This window comes from Microtus pennsylvanicus, chromosome 4 (assembly GCF_037038515.1).
Source record: "Microtus pennsylvanicus isolate mMicPen1 chromosome 4, mMicPen1.hap1, whole genome shotgun sequence".
NCBI classification, from domain to species: domain Eukaryota; kingdom Metazoa; phylum Chordata; class Mammalia; order Rodentia; family Cricetidae; genus Microtus; species Microtus pennsylvanicus.
The window spans coordinates 12,142,724-12,160,887 of record NC_134582.1 but is presented as its reverse complement, the minus strand read 5'-3'; the positions used below and the strand labels follow the sequence as shown (position 1 = coordinate 12,160,887).

The following is an 18,164-nucleotide window of genomic DNA, read 5'->3' as shown; positions in this document are numbered from 1 at the left end:
GGGACATTGTGTCATGGTGGGAAGTTCTGAAGCAGGAGCCTGCCGGTCATATTGCATCTGCAATAAGGATGCAATAAGGTGCTCATCTGCCTTTTGTCTTTTGATTTGCTGTGGTACCTCAGTCCATGGAACGGTGCCACCCCCTTAACAGACCTAACCTAGAAACCCGTCACAGACATGCCAGGAAGTATGTCTGCTGGGTGATTCCTTCCAAGTCCAACCAGGGTAAAGGATCACAGAGTTCATTCCTTGTCAACCTGACAAACATATCAGTTAGCATTTATTATTATAATTTGAGAGTTACTTCTTTTATGTGTATGACTGTTTTGCCTTGTGTATGTGCATCCTGTGCCTGAGGAGGTCAGAAGGCATTGAATTCCCTGGAACCACCATGTGCATCCAGGTCTTCCGCAAGGGACACAGTGCTCCTAAGCACCGAGACATCTCTCCAGTCCCTCTTACTGTGTGTGTATGTGTGTGTGTGTGTGTGTGTGTGTGTGTGTGTGTGTGTGTATGGTGTGTGGGTGTGTAGATGCCATACCATGGCATACAGGTGGAGGTCAGAGGACAACTTTTGGGAGACAGTTTTTTTCTTCTCCTGTAGGATCTGGAGCAGGTCATCAGGTTTCTGTGGCAAAGTGCCTATACCTGTAAAACAATCTTACCTATTTAATACTTTAGAGTAATTTAGAGTAGTTGCCTATGAAAATAGGCAACAATATAGACTTCAGAATTCTCTGAATATAGGTGTAGAATAAATCTAGTTGCCTGTTGTTTTTTGTGTTGAGTTGGGGTCTTTGCCATGTACTTCATGGAATTTATTTTGTAGTCCAGGCTGGCCTTGAACTCAGTCTTCCGTGTGCTAGGCTGACAGCTATGCACTACCATGCTCTGCGGTATGTTCTGTATCGAGGAAATCAATTTGTTCTGGTTTTCAGGCACTGTAAGCTGTTTTTGAAGTATGCCTCTGTCCTTGATTAAGGTTTTAGCGTTTGTCTTTGGCGTGTCGTAGTTTGGGCAGCACTGAGAAACTGGCACTGACCTTCTGAATGCTAAGAAAGCAGCAGTAGTTAATTTTGTTACCATCCCCTTTGTTTTGTTTTTTAAAGATTTATTTTTATCCCGTGTATCTGAGTGTTCTGTACATCATGTGCATACTTGGTGCCTGCGGAGGTCAGAGAGGGTGACGGACCCCCGAAACTGGAATTAGACAGCTGTGAATGGCCTTGTAGATGCTGCAAACTGAACCTGTGTCCTCTGCAAGAGCAGCAGAGTTTATAGCTGCTGAGCATCTCTCCAGCCTCCAGCCATTCCTTTTAATGAATGGTCCATGTGTGTTTTGTTTTGTTTTCATTATTCCTTTGCTTCTAGTGATCAGTAAGGATCTCTATTTTTTGATACATAGTCATTAGCATAAAGTAATAAAACTGACCTAAGCCAAGAAAGTGAAAGGAAGTTCAGTTAGCTACCTCTAAAAGCAGCCTGGAGTTAGGGCAGAAACTGGAGGGCTTAAAGGATGCTAAGAGGGAGTTGGATGTGGTGAATTCAAACCTGGGCTGAGCTGATGAGATAATGAACACAGCATGGCACAAGGAGCTTCTGAGTCACGAGGCAGTGGCAGGTGCCTGGGTATGGCGGTGTGCTTGTGCAGTGCCAGGCTGAGGTGGCACTGCAGTTCAAGGTTACCCAATGCTACGTAGTGAGATCACCTAACTAAAAAGAACTGTATCAGAGAGGTGGGCTGTGTGGTCAGGAGGACTCAGAGTTCAGTTGGCTATGAAAGGCTGAGGAAGTCTGTGTTTTAGCATTGGGCTACTGATGCATCAAAACTGGAAATAAGAAAGAAACAAATGGAGTTAGACAACTCAGTGGTCGAGAGCACTGTCTGCTCTTCCAGAGGTCCTGGATTTGATTCCCAACACCCACATGGCAGTTTACAACCATAGTACAGTTTTAGGGGATCCAGATCCCCTCCTGGGCTCTCTGTATACACCAGACACATATGGAGCCTATACACATGCAGGCAAACACCCATGCAAAAACAGAGAAACAAGTGAAGGGCTAGAAATATTGGGCTTGTTTTTAAACACGTTGAGTTTGAGGTACTAGTCACTCATCTCGGTGGACACACCCAATAGACAGATAATTGATAGGGTCTGTGGCCATGCCTCTCTGATTGCTCCAGGTCTTGTCAATTTGGGAACTGATCAGAGTCCAGCCTGGAAAGTGCTTGGGTGAGAGATAGTTTGATAGAAAACAGGCTGCTCAGTGAGAGGTTGACAGGGAAACTATGGATTTAGGATTCACTAGCATGTAAATGATGAGGAATGAGAGAGCCAGTAAAGGGGAATGAGAGCCTGTGGGAGACTGTGGAAGACAGCCGTGGGAGACTCCGTGAGAGACCCCGTGCAAGGTGTTTTGGAGGAGTGCTGGAAGAAAGAAGAAAGGAAGCTAGTCAGAACTAAGACTGCCTGAACTGAGGAAGTCATTTCAGGAAGGAATAGATGTCACTAGTGTCTAAAACCAGAAGTTACAAGATATCATTTGGTTATGCAATTTGGAGGCCCCTTAGCTCTGGGAGTTTGGGACAGAAATGCTTGTGTTGGGGTGGCAGTTTGCATCCTGTCCTTGACACTTATCTGATCCTCTGATTGGGAAGGCCATCTCATCTTTGGCTTTATTTGTAAGGAGGTGGTTAGCTTCTTGTCAGGACTCATTCTGTCATTTGTGGATCACCAGAGGTTCTTCAAGGCCAAAGGCAAGGCCATATGACAGGTCTAAATATCTTTGCTTCAGGTCAACCAGCTAAACCATCTTTTAAAAATAATTTTACATATTTGACTTTAATATGAAAATTCATCAAGCCGGCGGTGGTGGCGCACGCCTTTAATCCCAGCACTCGGGAGGCAGAGGCAGGAGGATCTCTGTGGGTTCGAGGCCAACCTGGTCTAGAAGAGCTAGTTCCAGGACAGGAACCAAAAAAAAGCTACAGAGAAACCCTGTCTCGAAAAACCAAAAAAAAAAAAAAAAAACAAAAAAAATTCATCAAAAGAAACAGTGTGAAGTGTAAAAAATTGAAAATTGCTGGCTGGCCCGTAGGAGCCCTAAGGTATTATCAAGCTGCTCGGGTGTGGCAATGCATACTTGTAATGTCAGAATTTGGGGAGGCTGAGGCAGGAGGTTTGCCAGTTGAGGCCTGCATAGTGAGGCTGACCTTAAAAGGAAAACAAAAATAGGGCTGGTTGGGCGGATCTCTGGGAGTGCAAGGCCAGCCTGGTCTCCAGAGTGGGCTCCAGGACAGGCTCCAGAGCTACGTAGACAAACAAAAAAACAAAGAAGAAATAGGGCAGTTGAACAAGTAAAACTGCTTGACCACACATGCCTGATGACCCTGAAACTCAGCTAAAGGTGGAAGGAGAAAACCGATGCCATGGAGTTGTCCGCTGACATATACACATGTGCTGTGGCATGAGCATACACTAATACAGAAGGAAAAATCATTGTAACTTGTGTTGTTAAGGTTGTAGTAGGTGCTGACTCTGGATTTTATTCAGAGGGCAAAATAGTGTTTGAATATATGTAATAATAAAATAAGTTTTTTACTTATTAGAAATGCAAAATTTCCATCTAAGTAATTTCATCTATTATCTGCCTTGTCAAAACAAAGTTTTATGTATCTTACCAGGTTCTAACTCTGAAGATCTTTTGGAAGAATTGCTCTGCAGCTTGGTGCAGTTAATCACTGATACTCCACTCTTGTAAGTTCTGCCTAAGCCTGGCTTTGTCTTCATTGTATAATGAAAATGATAGCTGAGTATGCGGAAGAGGTGTGTGTGTGTGTGTGTGTGTGTGTGTGTGATGTTCAGAGGTCAGTAGGTCAGGGTGATTTCCTCAGTCACTGTTCCTTTCCCTTTTCTTTTTTATTTCTTGAGACAGGGCCTCACCATGTAGCTCTGGTTAGCCTAGAACTCCCTGTGTAGACTCAAACTCACAGAGATATACTTGCCTCAGCCTCCTCAGTACTGAAATTAGAGGTGTACACCACTATGCCTAGCTCTCCCTATTTTCTGAGACAGAGTCTGATGGAGGAAGGTCATTGGCTAATAAAGAAACTGCCTTGGCCCATTTGATAGGCCAGCCTTTTGGTGGGTGGAGTAAACAGAACAGAATGCTGGGAGGAAGAGGAAGTGAGCACAGATGCCATGCTCCCCTCTCCCGGGCAGACGCGATGAAGCTCCGACCCAGGATGGACGTAGGCTAGAATCTTCCCGGTAAGCGCACCTCGGTGCTACACAGATTATTAGAAATGGGTTAAGAGGCTGAAACTAATGGGCCAGGCAGTGTTTAAATGAATACAATTTGTGTGTCGTTATTTTGGGGCATAAGCTAGCCAGGCGGCCAGGAGCCGGGCTGTGGGAAGAGGCCCGCAGCTCCTACTACAAGAGTCTTTTAAGGACTTGGCTATACTGGCTGGCCAGCAAGCCCCAGGGATCTGTACCAGCACTGGGCTTGGTTGCAGGCATGTGCCACCACACTAGGATTTGAGGTGGGTGCTGAGGACCCTAACCCAGGACCTGCTAACTGTTTTCCCAAGCCCCATGTGGAAGAGCTTATGAGTTATATAAAGATTATATACCTGTGTCATTATTTTTATCTCTTTTGGTAATATGTAGACTGTTTCTACCTGTCTTGTTTACTTTTCTATTGATGTGACAAAACACCACAAACAAGGCAGTATATTGGGAAAGAAAGCATGTAATTTTGGGGTCATGGTTCCAGAGGTTAGTAGTGTCTGACCATCCTGGCAGGGGTGTGGGAGCGGGCAGGCAGGCATGGTGCTGGAGCAGGAGCCGGAAGCTCACATATTGAGACAATGACCACGAGGTAGAGAGAGAGCAAACTGGGTGGTGTAGGCTTCTGAAAACTCAAAGCTTGCTCCCAGCAACACGTCTCTTTCAAAAAGACCACACCTCCTAACCCTTCCCAAACAGTTCCAAGAACTGGGGACAAAGCATTCAGATATATATGAGGCTTTGTGGGTTATTCTCATTCAAACTACACCACTGTCAAACATGAATTTCATGTTAAGGAAGAATGACTAAGTCATTTCGTACTGCTAACAGATGGCTGGCCCAGAATTACATTAGCTATGTAAGAAGAGATCTCAAGGGTCTCTGTAAACACTCTGAGGGGAACCGATTGAATCTAGTCTGTGTGGTAGGGAAAGCAAACTGACCACAGAGCATTTTCTTTCCCCCTTGGCTTTGTTTTGGGGCTGTTTTAGAGAGGACAGATTTCTTTTCAGAGTTTTTTGAAGCTAGGTGTGTTCCTTGAGATGTTGTTGGGGAGACTCCCGAGTAACGTTCTTCATAGGGAACTTAGTGGATGAAGAAGTGTATGGTTTTCCTTCTGACAGCTTCTTCCTGTATCCTGGAATACCAACAAGGTCTTTGGAGTTGTGTGCCCATGCTGGCACCATGAGCCAGTTGTCTCATAGAAATTTTGCTTTGATGTCACTGAGCTGTTGAACCCAAGTCAACAACAGCCATTCCCGTTCCCTCACCCTGGACTTCTCATATGACAGAAATAGACCCTTATTTGTTTATGCTACTGTAACTGGGTTTTGAGCACTACAGCTCAGTGCAGTTCCGATGTATATAAAGATGTCCATTTGAATATCTTGCATATTAACATAGAACCTTCATCTGGCGATGGATGGAGACAGAGACCCACATTGGAGCACTGGGCTGAGCTCCCAAGGTCCAAATGAGGAGTAGAAGGAAAGAGAACATGAGCAAGGAAGTCAGGACCGCAAGGGGTGCACCCACCCACTGTGACGGTGGGGCTGATCTAATGGGAACTCACCAAGGCCAGCTGGACTGGGACTGATGGAGCATGTGATCAAACCGGACTCTCTGAATGTGGCTGACAAGGAGGGCTGACTGAGAAGCCAAGGACGATAGCACTGGGTTTTGATTCTACTGCATGAACTGGCTGTGTGGGAGTCTAGGCTGTTTGGATGCTCACCTTCCTAGAACTGGATGGAAGGGGAAGGACCTTGGACTTCCCACAGGGCAGGGAACCCTCACTGCTCTTTGAACTGGAGAGGGAGGGGGAGGGGGAATGGGAGAAGAGGGAGGGAAATGGGAGGAGGGGAGGAAGTGAAAATTTATAATAATAATAATAATAATAAAAGAAAATGAAAAGATGATTAAAAATTAAAGAAAGGAAATGAAAGAAAAAAGAAAGATAATAAAATATCCACTGATACATTTTTTAAAAAAAAATATGTCCATTTGTTCTGATCCACTGCTTATCACCCCCTTCATAACTGAAACTCATCTAGAATCCTTGTTAGGCATTTCTTTCATCATTGCCTCCCTTCATATGCTGACTACCTGTTTATGTAATGCAGCCCTTTGGAAGGCCATGAATCTTTGTAATATCTATGACATTCTAGTATCCCTGAAGAACCAATTTTATTACTTTTGAGAATTTACAAAACTGATTGATGTTTGAGGCAAAATCTTTTGTTGTTGTTGTTTGTTTTGTTTTTGAGACAATTTCTCCATGAAGCTCTGGCTTTCCTGGAAGTCACTCTGTAGATCAGGCCAGCCTCAAACTCACAGAGTTCCGCCTGTCTCTGCCTCCCAGTACTGGCATTAAAGGTGTGCATTGCCACCACTGCCACCACCGCCCAGCTAAGACAAAATCTGTTATGTTGGCCTTGCTAGTGTCAAATTTCAGTCCTTTGACCTCATCTGTTAGAGTAGCTAGGATGAGAATGTATAATTACATTTTAAAATATGCATATCTACTTATTTATTTTGTGTGTGTGCATGCACATGCTCATGCATCCATGTACGTGGGCATGCTTGTGCCGTAGCACATGTGTGGAAGTCAAAGGATAACTGGGAGTAAGTTCTCTTCTGCCATGCGGTCTTGAGGACTGAACTCAGGCCAACAGGCTCAGTGCTAACTACCTTCACCTCATCCGTCTCTCTGGTCCCAGAGAACACATTTTAAAGGAATTATATCCATTTATTAGACAGGGTCTCATGTATTCCAGACTACTCTTGAACTCATTGTGTAGCTGAAGATGACCTTGAACTTCATTTTAAAAAAACTTATATTTTTATTTTGTATGTATGAGTGTTTTGCTTGCATGTATGTCTATGTACCATGTGTGTGCCTTGCCTGAGAAGACTGGAAGAAGATGTTGGACCCCTGGAGCTAGAGTTCTAGAAGTTTGTGAGCAGCCAAAGTAGATACTAAATACTGAATCTGAATTCTCTGCAAGAACAGCCAGCCAGCCCTCTTAACTGCTGAGCCATCTCTCCAGTCCTGAATTTGAACATTTCTTCTTGCTTCTGTCTTGAGTGCTGAGACTGTATGTCTGTGCCATCACACCCAATTGCGTGGTGCTGGTAACTGAACAAGGCATGCTAGGCATGTACTCTGCCAGCTATCCTGTGTATCCAGCCATGTAATGGAATTAGGTGGGAATTGGGTTCCTTCCTTCCTCCCTCCCTCCCTCCCTCCCTCCCTCCCTCCCTCCCTCCCTCCCTCCCTCCCTCCCTCCCTTCCTTCCTTCCTATCTATCTTTCTTCTTTTGAGACAGGGTTTCTCTGTGTAACAGGCTGTCCTGGAACTCATTTTGTAGACCAGGCTGGCCTCTAATTCACAGACACCCTCCTGCTTCTGCCTCCCAAGTGCTGGAATTAAAAGCGTGCTCCACCACTGCCCTGCAAGGAATTAGTTTTTAGATAAAGATGTTCTTTAGATAAAGGTGATACTTTATCATCGTAAAGTATCAAAACACAGAGGGATGTGGTCAGAAACAGGCTGTTTGCTTCTAGTTCGGAAAGAAAAGACAAGTATTTGTGAGCCAATAGGCTCCTGGGGATATTGTACAGGAATCCACACTTTTGTTAGGGATGGAGAAGTGAGATGCACTGTCATGCTTTGATGTGCACTCTGCAGCCCAGAAGGTGAGCTGAGACAAGTAGACTAACCACCTGGGGAAGGACATGGGGGATAGCGTCCCCCCAAAATGCATTGTGATATGCAGAATTGTTCACATGGCTGCCATTTCTTTTTTTTTTCTTTTGGTTTTTCGAGACAGGGTTTCTCTGTGGTTTTGGAGCCTGTCCTGGAACTAGCTCTTGTAGCCCAGGTTGGTCTCGAACTCACAGAGATCCGCCTGCCTCTGCCTCACAAGGGATTAAAGGCGTGCGCCACCACCGCCTGGCCACATGGCTGCCATTTCTCTCTTTGTTTTGAATAGAATTTTAATATTGCTTAGGATGGCAGTGTAAGCCCAGTTTACCGTTTCTAGATATGGCGGTAACTCTTTGTAGCCATGTCACATGGTTTGGGCCCTTGCAGAGATACATAAGCAGGTGTTGTCACCTCACAGAGCACACACATTTCAAGACCTTTATTTTGTACTCCGCCCTCTTCCTACTTGGAATATGAAGGCAGTGCTCATACTGTACTGAACTATGGGTAAGAATGTCACTTGTAAAGACTAGTCTCTTAGGAACAGGAGCTATTAGTAATATTACAAGATTGCCATGAGTGCTCAGTGTCTCTTATTTCTTCTTATGTGAGAAAAACAAATTCCTCTCTTGGTTAAGCCACTGCAGTTAGACATCTGATTGATATATATATATTCAGATGGCGTAGAGAATCCATATTTTGCCTACTCTTTTCTAATTGTGTTAAGCTAATTTTTTTTATGTTTCTGATTTAATTTTTAAAATTATACTTTAACCAGGTCTGGTGACATATGCCCATAGCACTTGGGAGGCTAAGGCAGGAAGATGGTGAATTAATGGACAGCCTGAGCTACATAATGAGTTCCAGACCAGCCTAGGATACATAGTGAGAGTCAGTCTGAAACAAACAAAAAATTAGGCCTTTAGTAACATTTGTTTTCATTGCAGAGTACCAGCAGTTGAATGTATGTGGTCTTTTGTTGTGCTGAAGTTAGTGAGAGGGAAGGTAGTAAATATGTTAGTAATAAATGGGCTGTGACTGTGTGAATGGAGCAGCTGTCAGAGGAGCAGACAGTGTTGCAGTCTATCGAACAGGCAGTGTTTTAATGTGTTTATACTTTTTAAATGAACTGAAAATGCACAGGCAGCCAGATGTCTTGTGTTATGTATACTCAGCTCTAACCAGCTGCTGAAACAATTTCTTATGATTTAATGTCCTTGGAACTCCATCTTACAAGAAAGTTTGTCTTGGTTACAGTTGCCATGTGAAAGCAACTACTCTGTAAGTGTTTGATCTACCCCAACCGCGCGGCAACATCTGAGACCAGCTTGTAAGTTAAGGTGGATGTTAACATGGAAACGGGAAGAGCTCTCGGCTCCTGAGCATCATCGCTCTCGCTGTATTGCTTTACAGTTGCTCTTGGCTTACCTGTGCTGTATTAGCAGGAGAATCATTAGAAATCTAATTTTAGTAGCCATGTAGAGTAATTTCAAACTAGCTTAAATCTTTCCTTATGAGACTCTATTAAATCATTCTGTTAAAATTGAAAACAAAGTGATTACCACGACTAACATACTTGATTTATGTGTGTGCATGTATGGCACATATTTATTTAGATGTTTATAATTTAACTTATCCCCTCCTCCCCCAACAACTCTTGTGTTCTCTAACTCCAACTTCTGGTGTAGCTGAGGCAAGTGGTAAAGTTCTGAACCACTTGCCCTCAACACCTGTTGATTACAGGTGTACACTACAGTACCTGGTTTGTGTAAACTAGTAAATGATTCTTTATTAGAAACAGGCTCAAGCTAAGCCTGGTGGTCCAGTTCCTAGTCAGGAGGCTGAAGCAGGAGGATCTCAGGTTTATGACTTGATGTGGGAGTGTCATATATCAATCTGTTGATTTCATTGGTTAAGCAATAAAGAAACTGCTTTGGCCCTGATAGGTTAAAACATAGGTGGGAGGAGTAAACAGAACAGAATGCTGGGAGAAAGAAGCTGAGTCAGGGAGTCGCCATGATTCTTCCACTCCAGACAGACGCAGGTTAAGATCATTCCTGGTAAGCCAGCTCGTGGGCTACACAGATTAATAGAAATGGGTTAGATCGATATGTAAGAGCTAGCCAATAAGAAACTGAAACTAATGGGTCAGGCAGTGTTTAAAAGAATACAGTTTCTGTGTAATTATTTCTGGTAAAGCTAGCTGTGCAGGCGGCCGGGTGCCGGGGACACAGCCCGCCGCTCCTATTACTACAATGACTTGCCTAGGGTATAGATTAAGTTCAAGGCTGGCCTGAAGAATTTACTGAGTTCTCTCAAAATAAAAACTAAAAGGAGGACTAGGGAAATAGCTCAGTGGGAAAGTGTTCCTAGTAATCACAAGGCCCCAGCCCGAGATCCTGGGACATCAGCTGAACATTGAGATAAACTTTGTAGAAGTTCATTGCAGTGAATGTTGGAATTTTTAAAAAATGTTTTCACTAAGGATGAACATTTTATCAGCAAGTTTGTGATAACACTTCAAGAACTAGTGGCTTAATTATGTTAATAAAATAGCTTAGAAGTCAATCTTTTTAAAAAGGTTTTCATTATTCTTTGGGAATTTCATATAATATCCTTTGATCATATTCATTTTCCTCTTCCAACTGTCCCTAGGTCCTAGCCACCTCTCTACCAATCCAGGTTTCCCCTTCTTTTACTACTACTAATAAGAATTAAAGAACAAAAGCAAAACCCATGAAGTCTAGTTTGTGCTGGCCAGCTGCTCCTGGACCATGTGGCTGCCCTGGAGTGAGGTATATACCAAGTGTAACTCCACTGAAGAGAACTGACTTTTCCTCTCCCAGCATCAATCAGGTGTCATTGGCTCCTTGGCTAGGGGTGGACCTGTGGAGACACCTCATATCCAAGCTGGAACAGAGACATAGTGATTCTCAGTGGTTAGGTGAGGCCTTTGAAGAAGCTAAAGGGATCTGGATAGGGACATCTCTGAATTCAACGAGGTATTTGTAGAATCAAGGGTGCCTTAGACTGATTGTAGCAGGTCTTGGGAACTTATGTCTAGAAAAGCTGTGTTGTTTGAAAGACACTAACATTAGCGGATTGAACTTCAGTTGTGTTTCAGATTCCAGCTTAAGATACAGCAATAGAAAGTGCAGGGCTTTTCTTCTCAACTCCGCTCTGGAATTTAAGGAGGTTTGAACCTAATTGTTTAGATTGTAAAATCCAGTACCTCAACAAGATTTCTGAAATGTAACAGTTATGAATGCACGTTTATCGAGACCGTAGTCTTTAGATACTACATTGTGAAAATCCAAGTATTGAAGATGTTTCCTGCTGACAGTGAGAGTAATAGATGGTTTGTTTGTTTTTGAGACGGGGTCTTACAGTGTGGCCCTGGCTAGCCTGAAACTGTTGTGTAGACCAGGCTTGTCTTGAATTCAAAGAGGTCCTCCTGCTTCTGCCTTTCAGTTGCTTGGATTAAAGGCACGTGCTACCATACCCGGCTTATAAGTGGCTCCCTTATGAAGTCTCCACTTGTCAATAAGACTGAAGGCATTGAGATGCCCATAGTTGGGGGTCAAGGATACAACTCTGGGGATAATGTCTTGAGTCCTGCATGTTGATTCACAAACACTTCCCCAAAACCAGTTTCAGTAGAGGGCAGGAACTGACTTAAGTAGGTCAGCAATTAAATTTCAAGTGCTACGCATTAAAATCTAGCACGACTTTCTGGATGGACTAGGAATTTAAGACATTATAAGCATTGTTTAAGATTATAGAGCCGATCGTTCATTATTCAGTAGTTTCCTCTTACCTATAATTTTGCTCTCTTTGGTTTTAATTATTGTAGTCAACCAAACCCAACACCCACCCATCAGTTTTGTGGTTCTTTTTCATAATACATATTTTGTTAGGTTTATACCCAAGGATTTTATTTTTTATGTGTATTGATGAGAATATACACCATGGTTTCTTAGTTCACTGAACTTTTTAGTAGTGTCTGCTCAGAGGACTGTGTCTTTCCTTCTGCCTCCTTCCAGTTCTCCCTTGCTGTATCTTTTTCACTGTTTAAATTATTATTCTTAAATTGCTCTTACAGAATTAGAGAGTAGTGGGGCTGGAGAGATGGCCCAGAGGCTAAGAGCACCAACTGCTCTTCCAGAGGTCCTGAGTTCATTTCCTAGCAGGCACATGGTGGCTCACAACCATCTATAAATGAGATCTGGTGCCCTCTTCTAGCGTACAGGCATACATGCAGGCAGAACACTGCATACATAGTAAATAAATCGTAAAAAAAAATGAGAGTAGTGATTACCAGAGGCTAGGATGGAGGGGGCAGGAAGAGTAAAGAAGGATAGGTTAAGGAGTGAAAACATACAGTGGTCTATCCTAGAATTCTTTAGCATCTCAAAGAAGAGAGAATTTTTAATGTTTCTAGGAGATAATCATTTGATCATTACACATTATGTACATCTCAAAAAATATCATCATAGCCCATGAATCTGTATGAATTTCATGAGCCAATTAGAAATCAAAGAGATGAGACTCTCCAGGAAATTACTCTTCTCAGTTCCAGAAGTCAGAAATAGAAGTGACACTGGGCAGGAGGCGTCCCTTTGCATTTGTTGTCAGCAGTGAGGTTGGGATCTGTTTACCTCATCCCCTTTGTTTCCTGTAAGATCATGTTTCATTGTGTGCCTCATCCCTCTGTCTCAGCTTCCCAAGTGATGTGTTTGGAGCAGATGCCTCCAAGGCCGGCTACTGTCACTTTGTCTGTGTGTTGAACTTGTTTCAAGATGATTGGTGATTAAACATTCAAAGGAGTTACATGTATATAGTACCAGTTCTTTGAAAAACTGTAGAAATTATAGATAAATGTGTTTCTCTGGCTTGCCCCCTAAATTTTTATGGGGTACAGAGATGGCATGTAAGGTGGTTGATGAAGATAATGATGGCAGTTCTGAAAGCAGGTAAGACCTGACTGCTGAGGAGACTGCTATGCAGGGTCTGGAGACTTAGTTCATGGTAGAGTACACACTTAAGAAGAGAGGTGACCCTGGGTTTAATACCTGGCACAAAGTATCACCATCATGCCAGTGTCTGAAATATATAACACTGCTTTTTAGTCTCTCCTTTCAGAATATCCATGTTGGCCCAAGTAGCTATTTCTACATTTTCATCTTGTTCATTTGAACTTGTCAGTTGTTTTTATTAAACTTATGTTCCATTTACAGTACCATGAGGTTTCTGACCAACAGTAAGTCAAAGGAGCATGTTTTTTCCTTCTGTGCTCATTAACTTTGCCCTTAGCCAACACTAACACCATTTCATGATGGCTTTTGTCTTTGTCCAAGTGTCCCACTCTGCCCCAGCAGAGCAGCGCAAGGTCATGGCTCCTGTCTCCTTTTTTTGCACATGAAATTAGTTACTTGCTCCAGCAGTAGTTTGCTGTAGGACATTTCCAGACCAGATGGTGGAAAGTTCTTGGGAAACTATGGCAGCCAAAGCAGCGCTTTGGCTCTCTAAAGTTGACTTTGTTTTGGCAATTGTGTAATGAAAATCTTCTGAAGATTATACAAGGACTCAAAACAAGAAAGATCTGTTGGCATAAAACATTTTTCAATTTTGAAAAATCACTCCACTCAGCATGGTAGAATTTTGGTTTCTTTCAAGTACTGGCCTCATTTCCCTGATGATTTGGCATTTAGAATAGCTCAATTAATATTTTAAATTTTGTTACTATAGAAATTTAACATTACCTCAAGTTTCCTTTTCTTTTTAGCATTATCTATAGAGTAGGAAATGACATCAGAGCTCACATTGCCTAGTGATTGCAGGTTAATCTATAGAGTTAGTTAACCACATTTGTATCAGGATTATTGTAATAATTACATTTTTTTAAGATAGGCTTTGAGCTCACTGTGTAGTTTATGCTTAGTTTGAATTCGCAGTTCCTCTCCCTTTTCTCTCCAAGTGTGGATTTGTAGGCATGTGTCACCATGCCAAACTTGTATTAGGATATCTACATACATACTTACACACACACACACACACACACACACACACACACGGGGGGGGCAATTTGATGCTAAAATTTAAATGTAAAGGCAAAGAGCCTAGATCATTAAGAAAATAAAAAGAGAGATTCCCTGTAGTCAGGCTTTCTTTGTACTGCCAGCTCCCAAATAATGACACAGAGACTTCATTAATGCCACAGAGCTTGGCCTTAGCTTAGGTTTGTTCCCAACCATCTCTTAAACTTAACCCATTTATAGTAATCTACGTTCTGCCACATGGCTTGTTACCTCTGCTCAGTACCATGCATCCCAGTTCCTCCATGTCTGGATAATGAATTCTGCTTCTTCTTCCCAGAGTTCCTATCTCTTCCAGGAAGCCCCACCTATCATCTCCTGCCTAGCTATTGGTCATTCAGCTCTTTATTAAACCATCAGAAGGTGTCTTGGCAGAGAAACATCCTCACAGTATACAAAAAGATTATTCCACAACAATTCTCTCTTCACTGCTGGGACGACTCTTGACTGACTAGGGAAGTTTTTTCTTGCAATCTAAAGATAGTAGAAAGTGATAAATATGATATTTTATCTATCCCCAACCTGGCAGCTGCTAATTGTTAAACTGAAAGCATATTTTGTTGTGGTGGAGTTTTTCCTTTCCTTTCCTTTCCTTTCCTTTCCTTTCCTTTCCTTTCCTTTCCTTTCCTTTCCTTTCCTTTCCTTTCCTTTCCTTTCCTTTTCCTCTCCTCCCCTCCCCTCCCCTCCCCTCCCCTCCCCTCCCCTCCCCTCCCCTCCCCTCCCCTCCCCTCCCCTCCCCTCCCCTCCCCTCCCTTTCTTTTCTTTTTGAGACAAGGTTTCTCTGTAGCATTGGACTTGTAGACCAGGTTGGTCTCGAACTCACAGAGATCCATCTGCCTCTCTCCTGAGTGCTGGGATTAAAGGGTGCACCACCACCACCTGGCTAATTTTTTTTTTTACCTTTAGCACAAGGTGTGGTCTTAATACCAAAGAGCCAGTATAAGCAGCTCATTAATATCACACTTTTGGGGGTAATATTCCAAAATAGTTTTTTGTTATCTCTGTTTTGACACAGTTGAAAGTACCTGTAATTGGGCCCATTACTAATAGCCTTTGTTGTCTTGTGCAGCCAGTATCCTGTTTTATCCCTTAACTCTCCAGTAAAGTGAGTGAGAAAACAAAGGAAGGAATCTTACGTTAGCTAAGTTTTTTGTATCCAGTTAAACTGCTGTTTTCAAGACACTGTGGCATAACAATCTGTGATGCCCAGTAAGAGCCAGTGTGTGATCAACTTATTTATGAGTTGGGCCAGTGGCAAGTTTTGTCCATTACGAACCTGGAGGATCCTTTAAGCTTTGGAAGAGTAGGGGAACATGGTGACTAGCAGCAGTAATCGGCAGGTAGTGCATTTTAGCTGTATGTATTCTCGAATCCTGTTTCCTTAATGGCTGCTCTAAAGATTTTTCAATTTACTCCAAAGTTTTTTCCCCAGGTGGACAAAACTTAGATTTGGTTGAGTTATTTTGATTCAAAGTTAAAAAAACCACAAAACCCAAACCAAACCCAAAAACTGGTCCAGTGGTTCTCAACCTGTGGGTTATGACCTTTTTGGTGGTGGAATGACCCTTTCACAGGGATTGCATATCAGATATTTACATCACAATTCATAACAGTAGAAAAATTAAAGTTATGAAGTAGCAATGAGATAATCTTGGTTATGGACCACTGCAGCACGAGGAGCTGTGTTAAAGGGTCTCGGCAGTAGGAAGGGTGAGCACCGCTGCTCTAGTCATTTTTACTACTATTTATGGTAGAAAATGGATTAAATGAGTGCATGGACTGCCTTGCCCCAGCCTTGCTTCATGGAATAATTATTTTTGCTGTTGCTACTAGTTCTGTTGCTGTGTCCCCAGGAGTCCAGTGAATTTTTATACAGAATGCTGGCTTATGAAATAGGATTTGGAAGCTGAAAGTTTGAGATATTTTTTGTCCACCAGTGAAATTTTGTTTTGGTAACACAAAATAATATTAATTTTTCTCTGTAGCTGTGAGCATACTAGGGATGACAATCCAACAAATTCATGATTCTTTATTGCCAACTTACTTTGTGTGCAAGGGATAGCATGCTAACAGGATATCAGTGGTAGCTGCAGGCTGTGACTGAGGATGAGAGTGAGTACGTCAAGATGCTTGGATGTGCAACTCCGTGCAGAAAGAGGAATGCTGCAGTGTGTTAGCCAGAGTGCAGTGTGTTTCTTATACACTGCGTATTTAAACATAAATTTCAGTAGACTCGGAGGTGAAGCCCTGTTGCCTCCCATCTGATGGGAGAGCAGCCTAAGCAGGAGAGAGCAGATGCGGTGTCCTTTGCTGGGCCCGTGCTCAGGTATCCAAGTAGGCCCGTCAAGCTGGAGGTGAAGGGGCAAGAACAGAGGCGATGCCGTAGGAAGTTAGGGTACTCTGCTACAAGTCAGAGAGTCTTGGAGGGTGAGTTAGGGACTCTCTTCTTAATAAGGTGAGTAGCTACCGGTAGTCACAATCTTTAGTTAAATACTTTCAGCTGAGGGTGGGAATTCCATCATAGTGGGGGCGGGGAGGGCAGAGGTGGGAGGATTATGAGCTGGAGGCTATCTTGGGTTACATAGAGAATTCAGGGCTGGAGAGATGGCCCAGCCATTAAAGGCTAGGCTCACAACCAAAAGTATAAGAGAGTTCAACAGCTATAGGTTTTAAAGAGTGTCTTGCTGTATAACCCTGGCTGGCCTGGAACTTTCTGTGTAGACCAAACTGGCATCAAACTTGTAGTGGTACTCCTGCCTCCTCCTATGACAGCTGAGCTACCTAAGGGTTCTTTTGCCCTACCCAGATGGGGTGGTGGGCAGGCAAGCTAAGATGCTGGTCTGTAGCAGCCTTGGTCCCTGTCCCTCTGTTTGACTGCAGCAGGTGGCAACGAGGCAGGTGGAAGCAACGTCAAGTGGCGCCCTCTAGTGTTACAGCCCCATGCCAGTCTTGTGTCGAGAGACCCTTAGCCTTACAAATGTCCTATGCTTGCCTTGGTATCAGACCCGTGGCTCCTGGCAGACACCATTATTACAGCTCTTGTGTTGAGATCTGAGACCCTTGCCCAGATGTTTGCCAGCTTTCCGGGATTCCTTTGGCAGGTAGGGCTTCAGGTTCTCTTCCCTTCTCTGCTCTCTTGTCTTTGCTTTCACTTCCCTTCTTGCTCTGGCTGCACTGAAATTGTTGAGTGCACCTTCAGCTGGCGATTTGTCTTCTGTTGGGACACCATTCAATGGAGAACTGGGGCCCAGTAAGGGCTGTTCAGGAACTGGGCATGGTCTATGCAGGGACAGCTCAGGTGCAGGCAGTGGGTGCCTACAGGTAGGTCAGGTCACGCTGTGTATTCATCCTTCGAGCAGCTTCTTCAGTGGTCTGGTGGGAGGAGCCTGTGCTGTGTGTGCTGGGAAGCCAGGCTAGAGCTGGGTTTGGGTGGCAAGTGAACTGTTTGAGAGAGCAGTGCTGGCCATGGGAGACAAGGTGCCAGCTTGGGGGTCCTGGGACTACCCAGCCTCTTTAGTTGTCAAGCCATTAGTGGATGCTTTTGAGCTTAGTAGGGACTGTGTTGGGTGCTATCAGTTCCTAGTGCAGGCCTCTTGGGGTTCCGCCCTCCTGTGTGTTCTTCAGCTGTCAAGTCTGTGGTGCCAGACTTCCAGTCTCATTTTCCAGTGCTGAAGTTGCTGCTACTCTCCTCAGCGATACCTCTGTCCTGTGCCATCTCTGCCTCTACTACAGAAAGTGAGCAAGGAAAGAGCCCTCCAGAGTATTGACCTGGTATAACACCAGGGGAGATAGCATGGGAGAGGGTGAGCCTATCCACTAACTGAACCTCTGCAGCCTGCTTATGTAGCTGGAGCAGGGCGCTTGGGCCAATCACAGCCTTGTCTCTAGCACTGCGGTCATGAAAGCCTGTGTTTTGTCCACTCTTGGCATTGCCCGCACTCCCCGTAGACCCTCCCTCAGGGAAAGTGCTCCTCCCATGGGAGAAATGCTTCAGCAGGCTGTGATTGTTTATCTACTACCAACTGTTTGAAAGAGCCCAGCAGCCAGTGTGCTCGGCTGCAGTCTTGG

General features: G+C 43.8%; 1 protein-coding gene across 8 annotated transcripts in view; it reads left to right on the top strand.

Annotated features, from left to right (window-relative positions):
• The window catches only part of Dym (dymeclin), a 274,253-nt gene that overhangs the window by 39,752 nt on the left and 216,337 nt on the right, over nucleotides 1–18,164 (top strand). For all 8 annotated transcript variants that reach the window (XM_075968265.1, XM_075968269.1, XM_075968267.1 and 5 more), the window contains one exon: nucleotides 3,686–3,758. In XM_075968265.1, coding sequence (XP_075824380.1) covers nucleotides 3,686–3,758 — 73 coding nt within the window. The remainder of the gene's footprint in view (nucleotides 1–3,685; nucleotides 3,759–18,164) is intronic.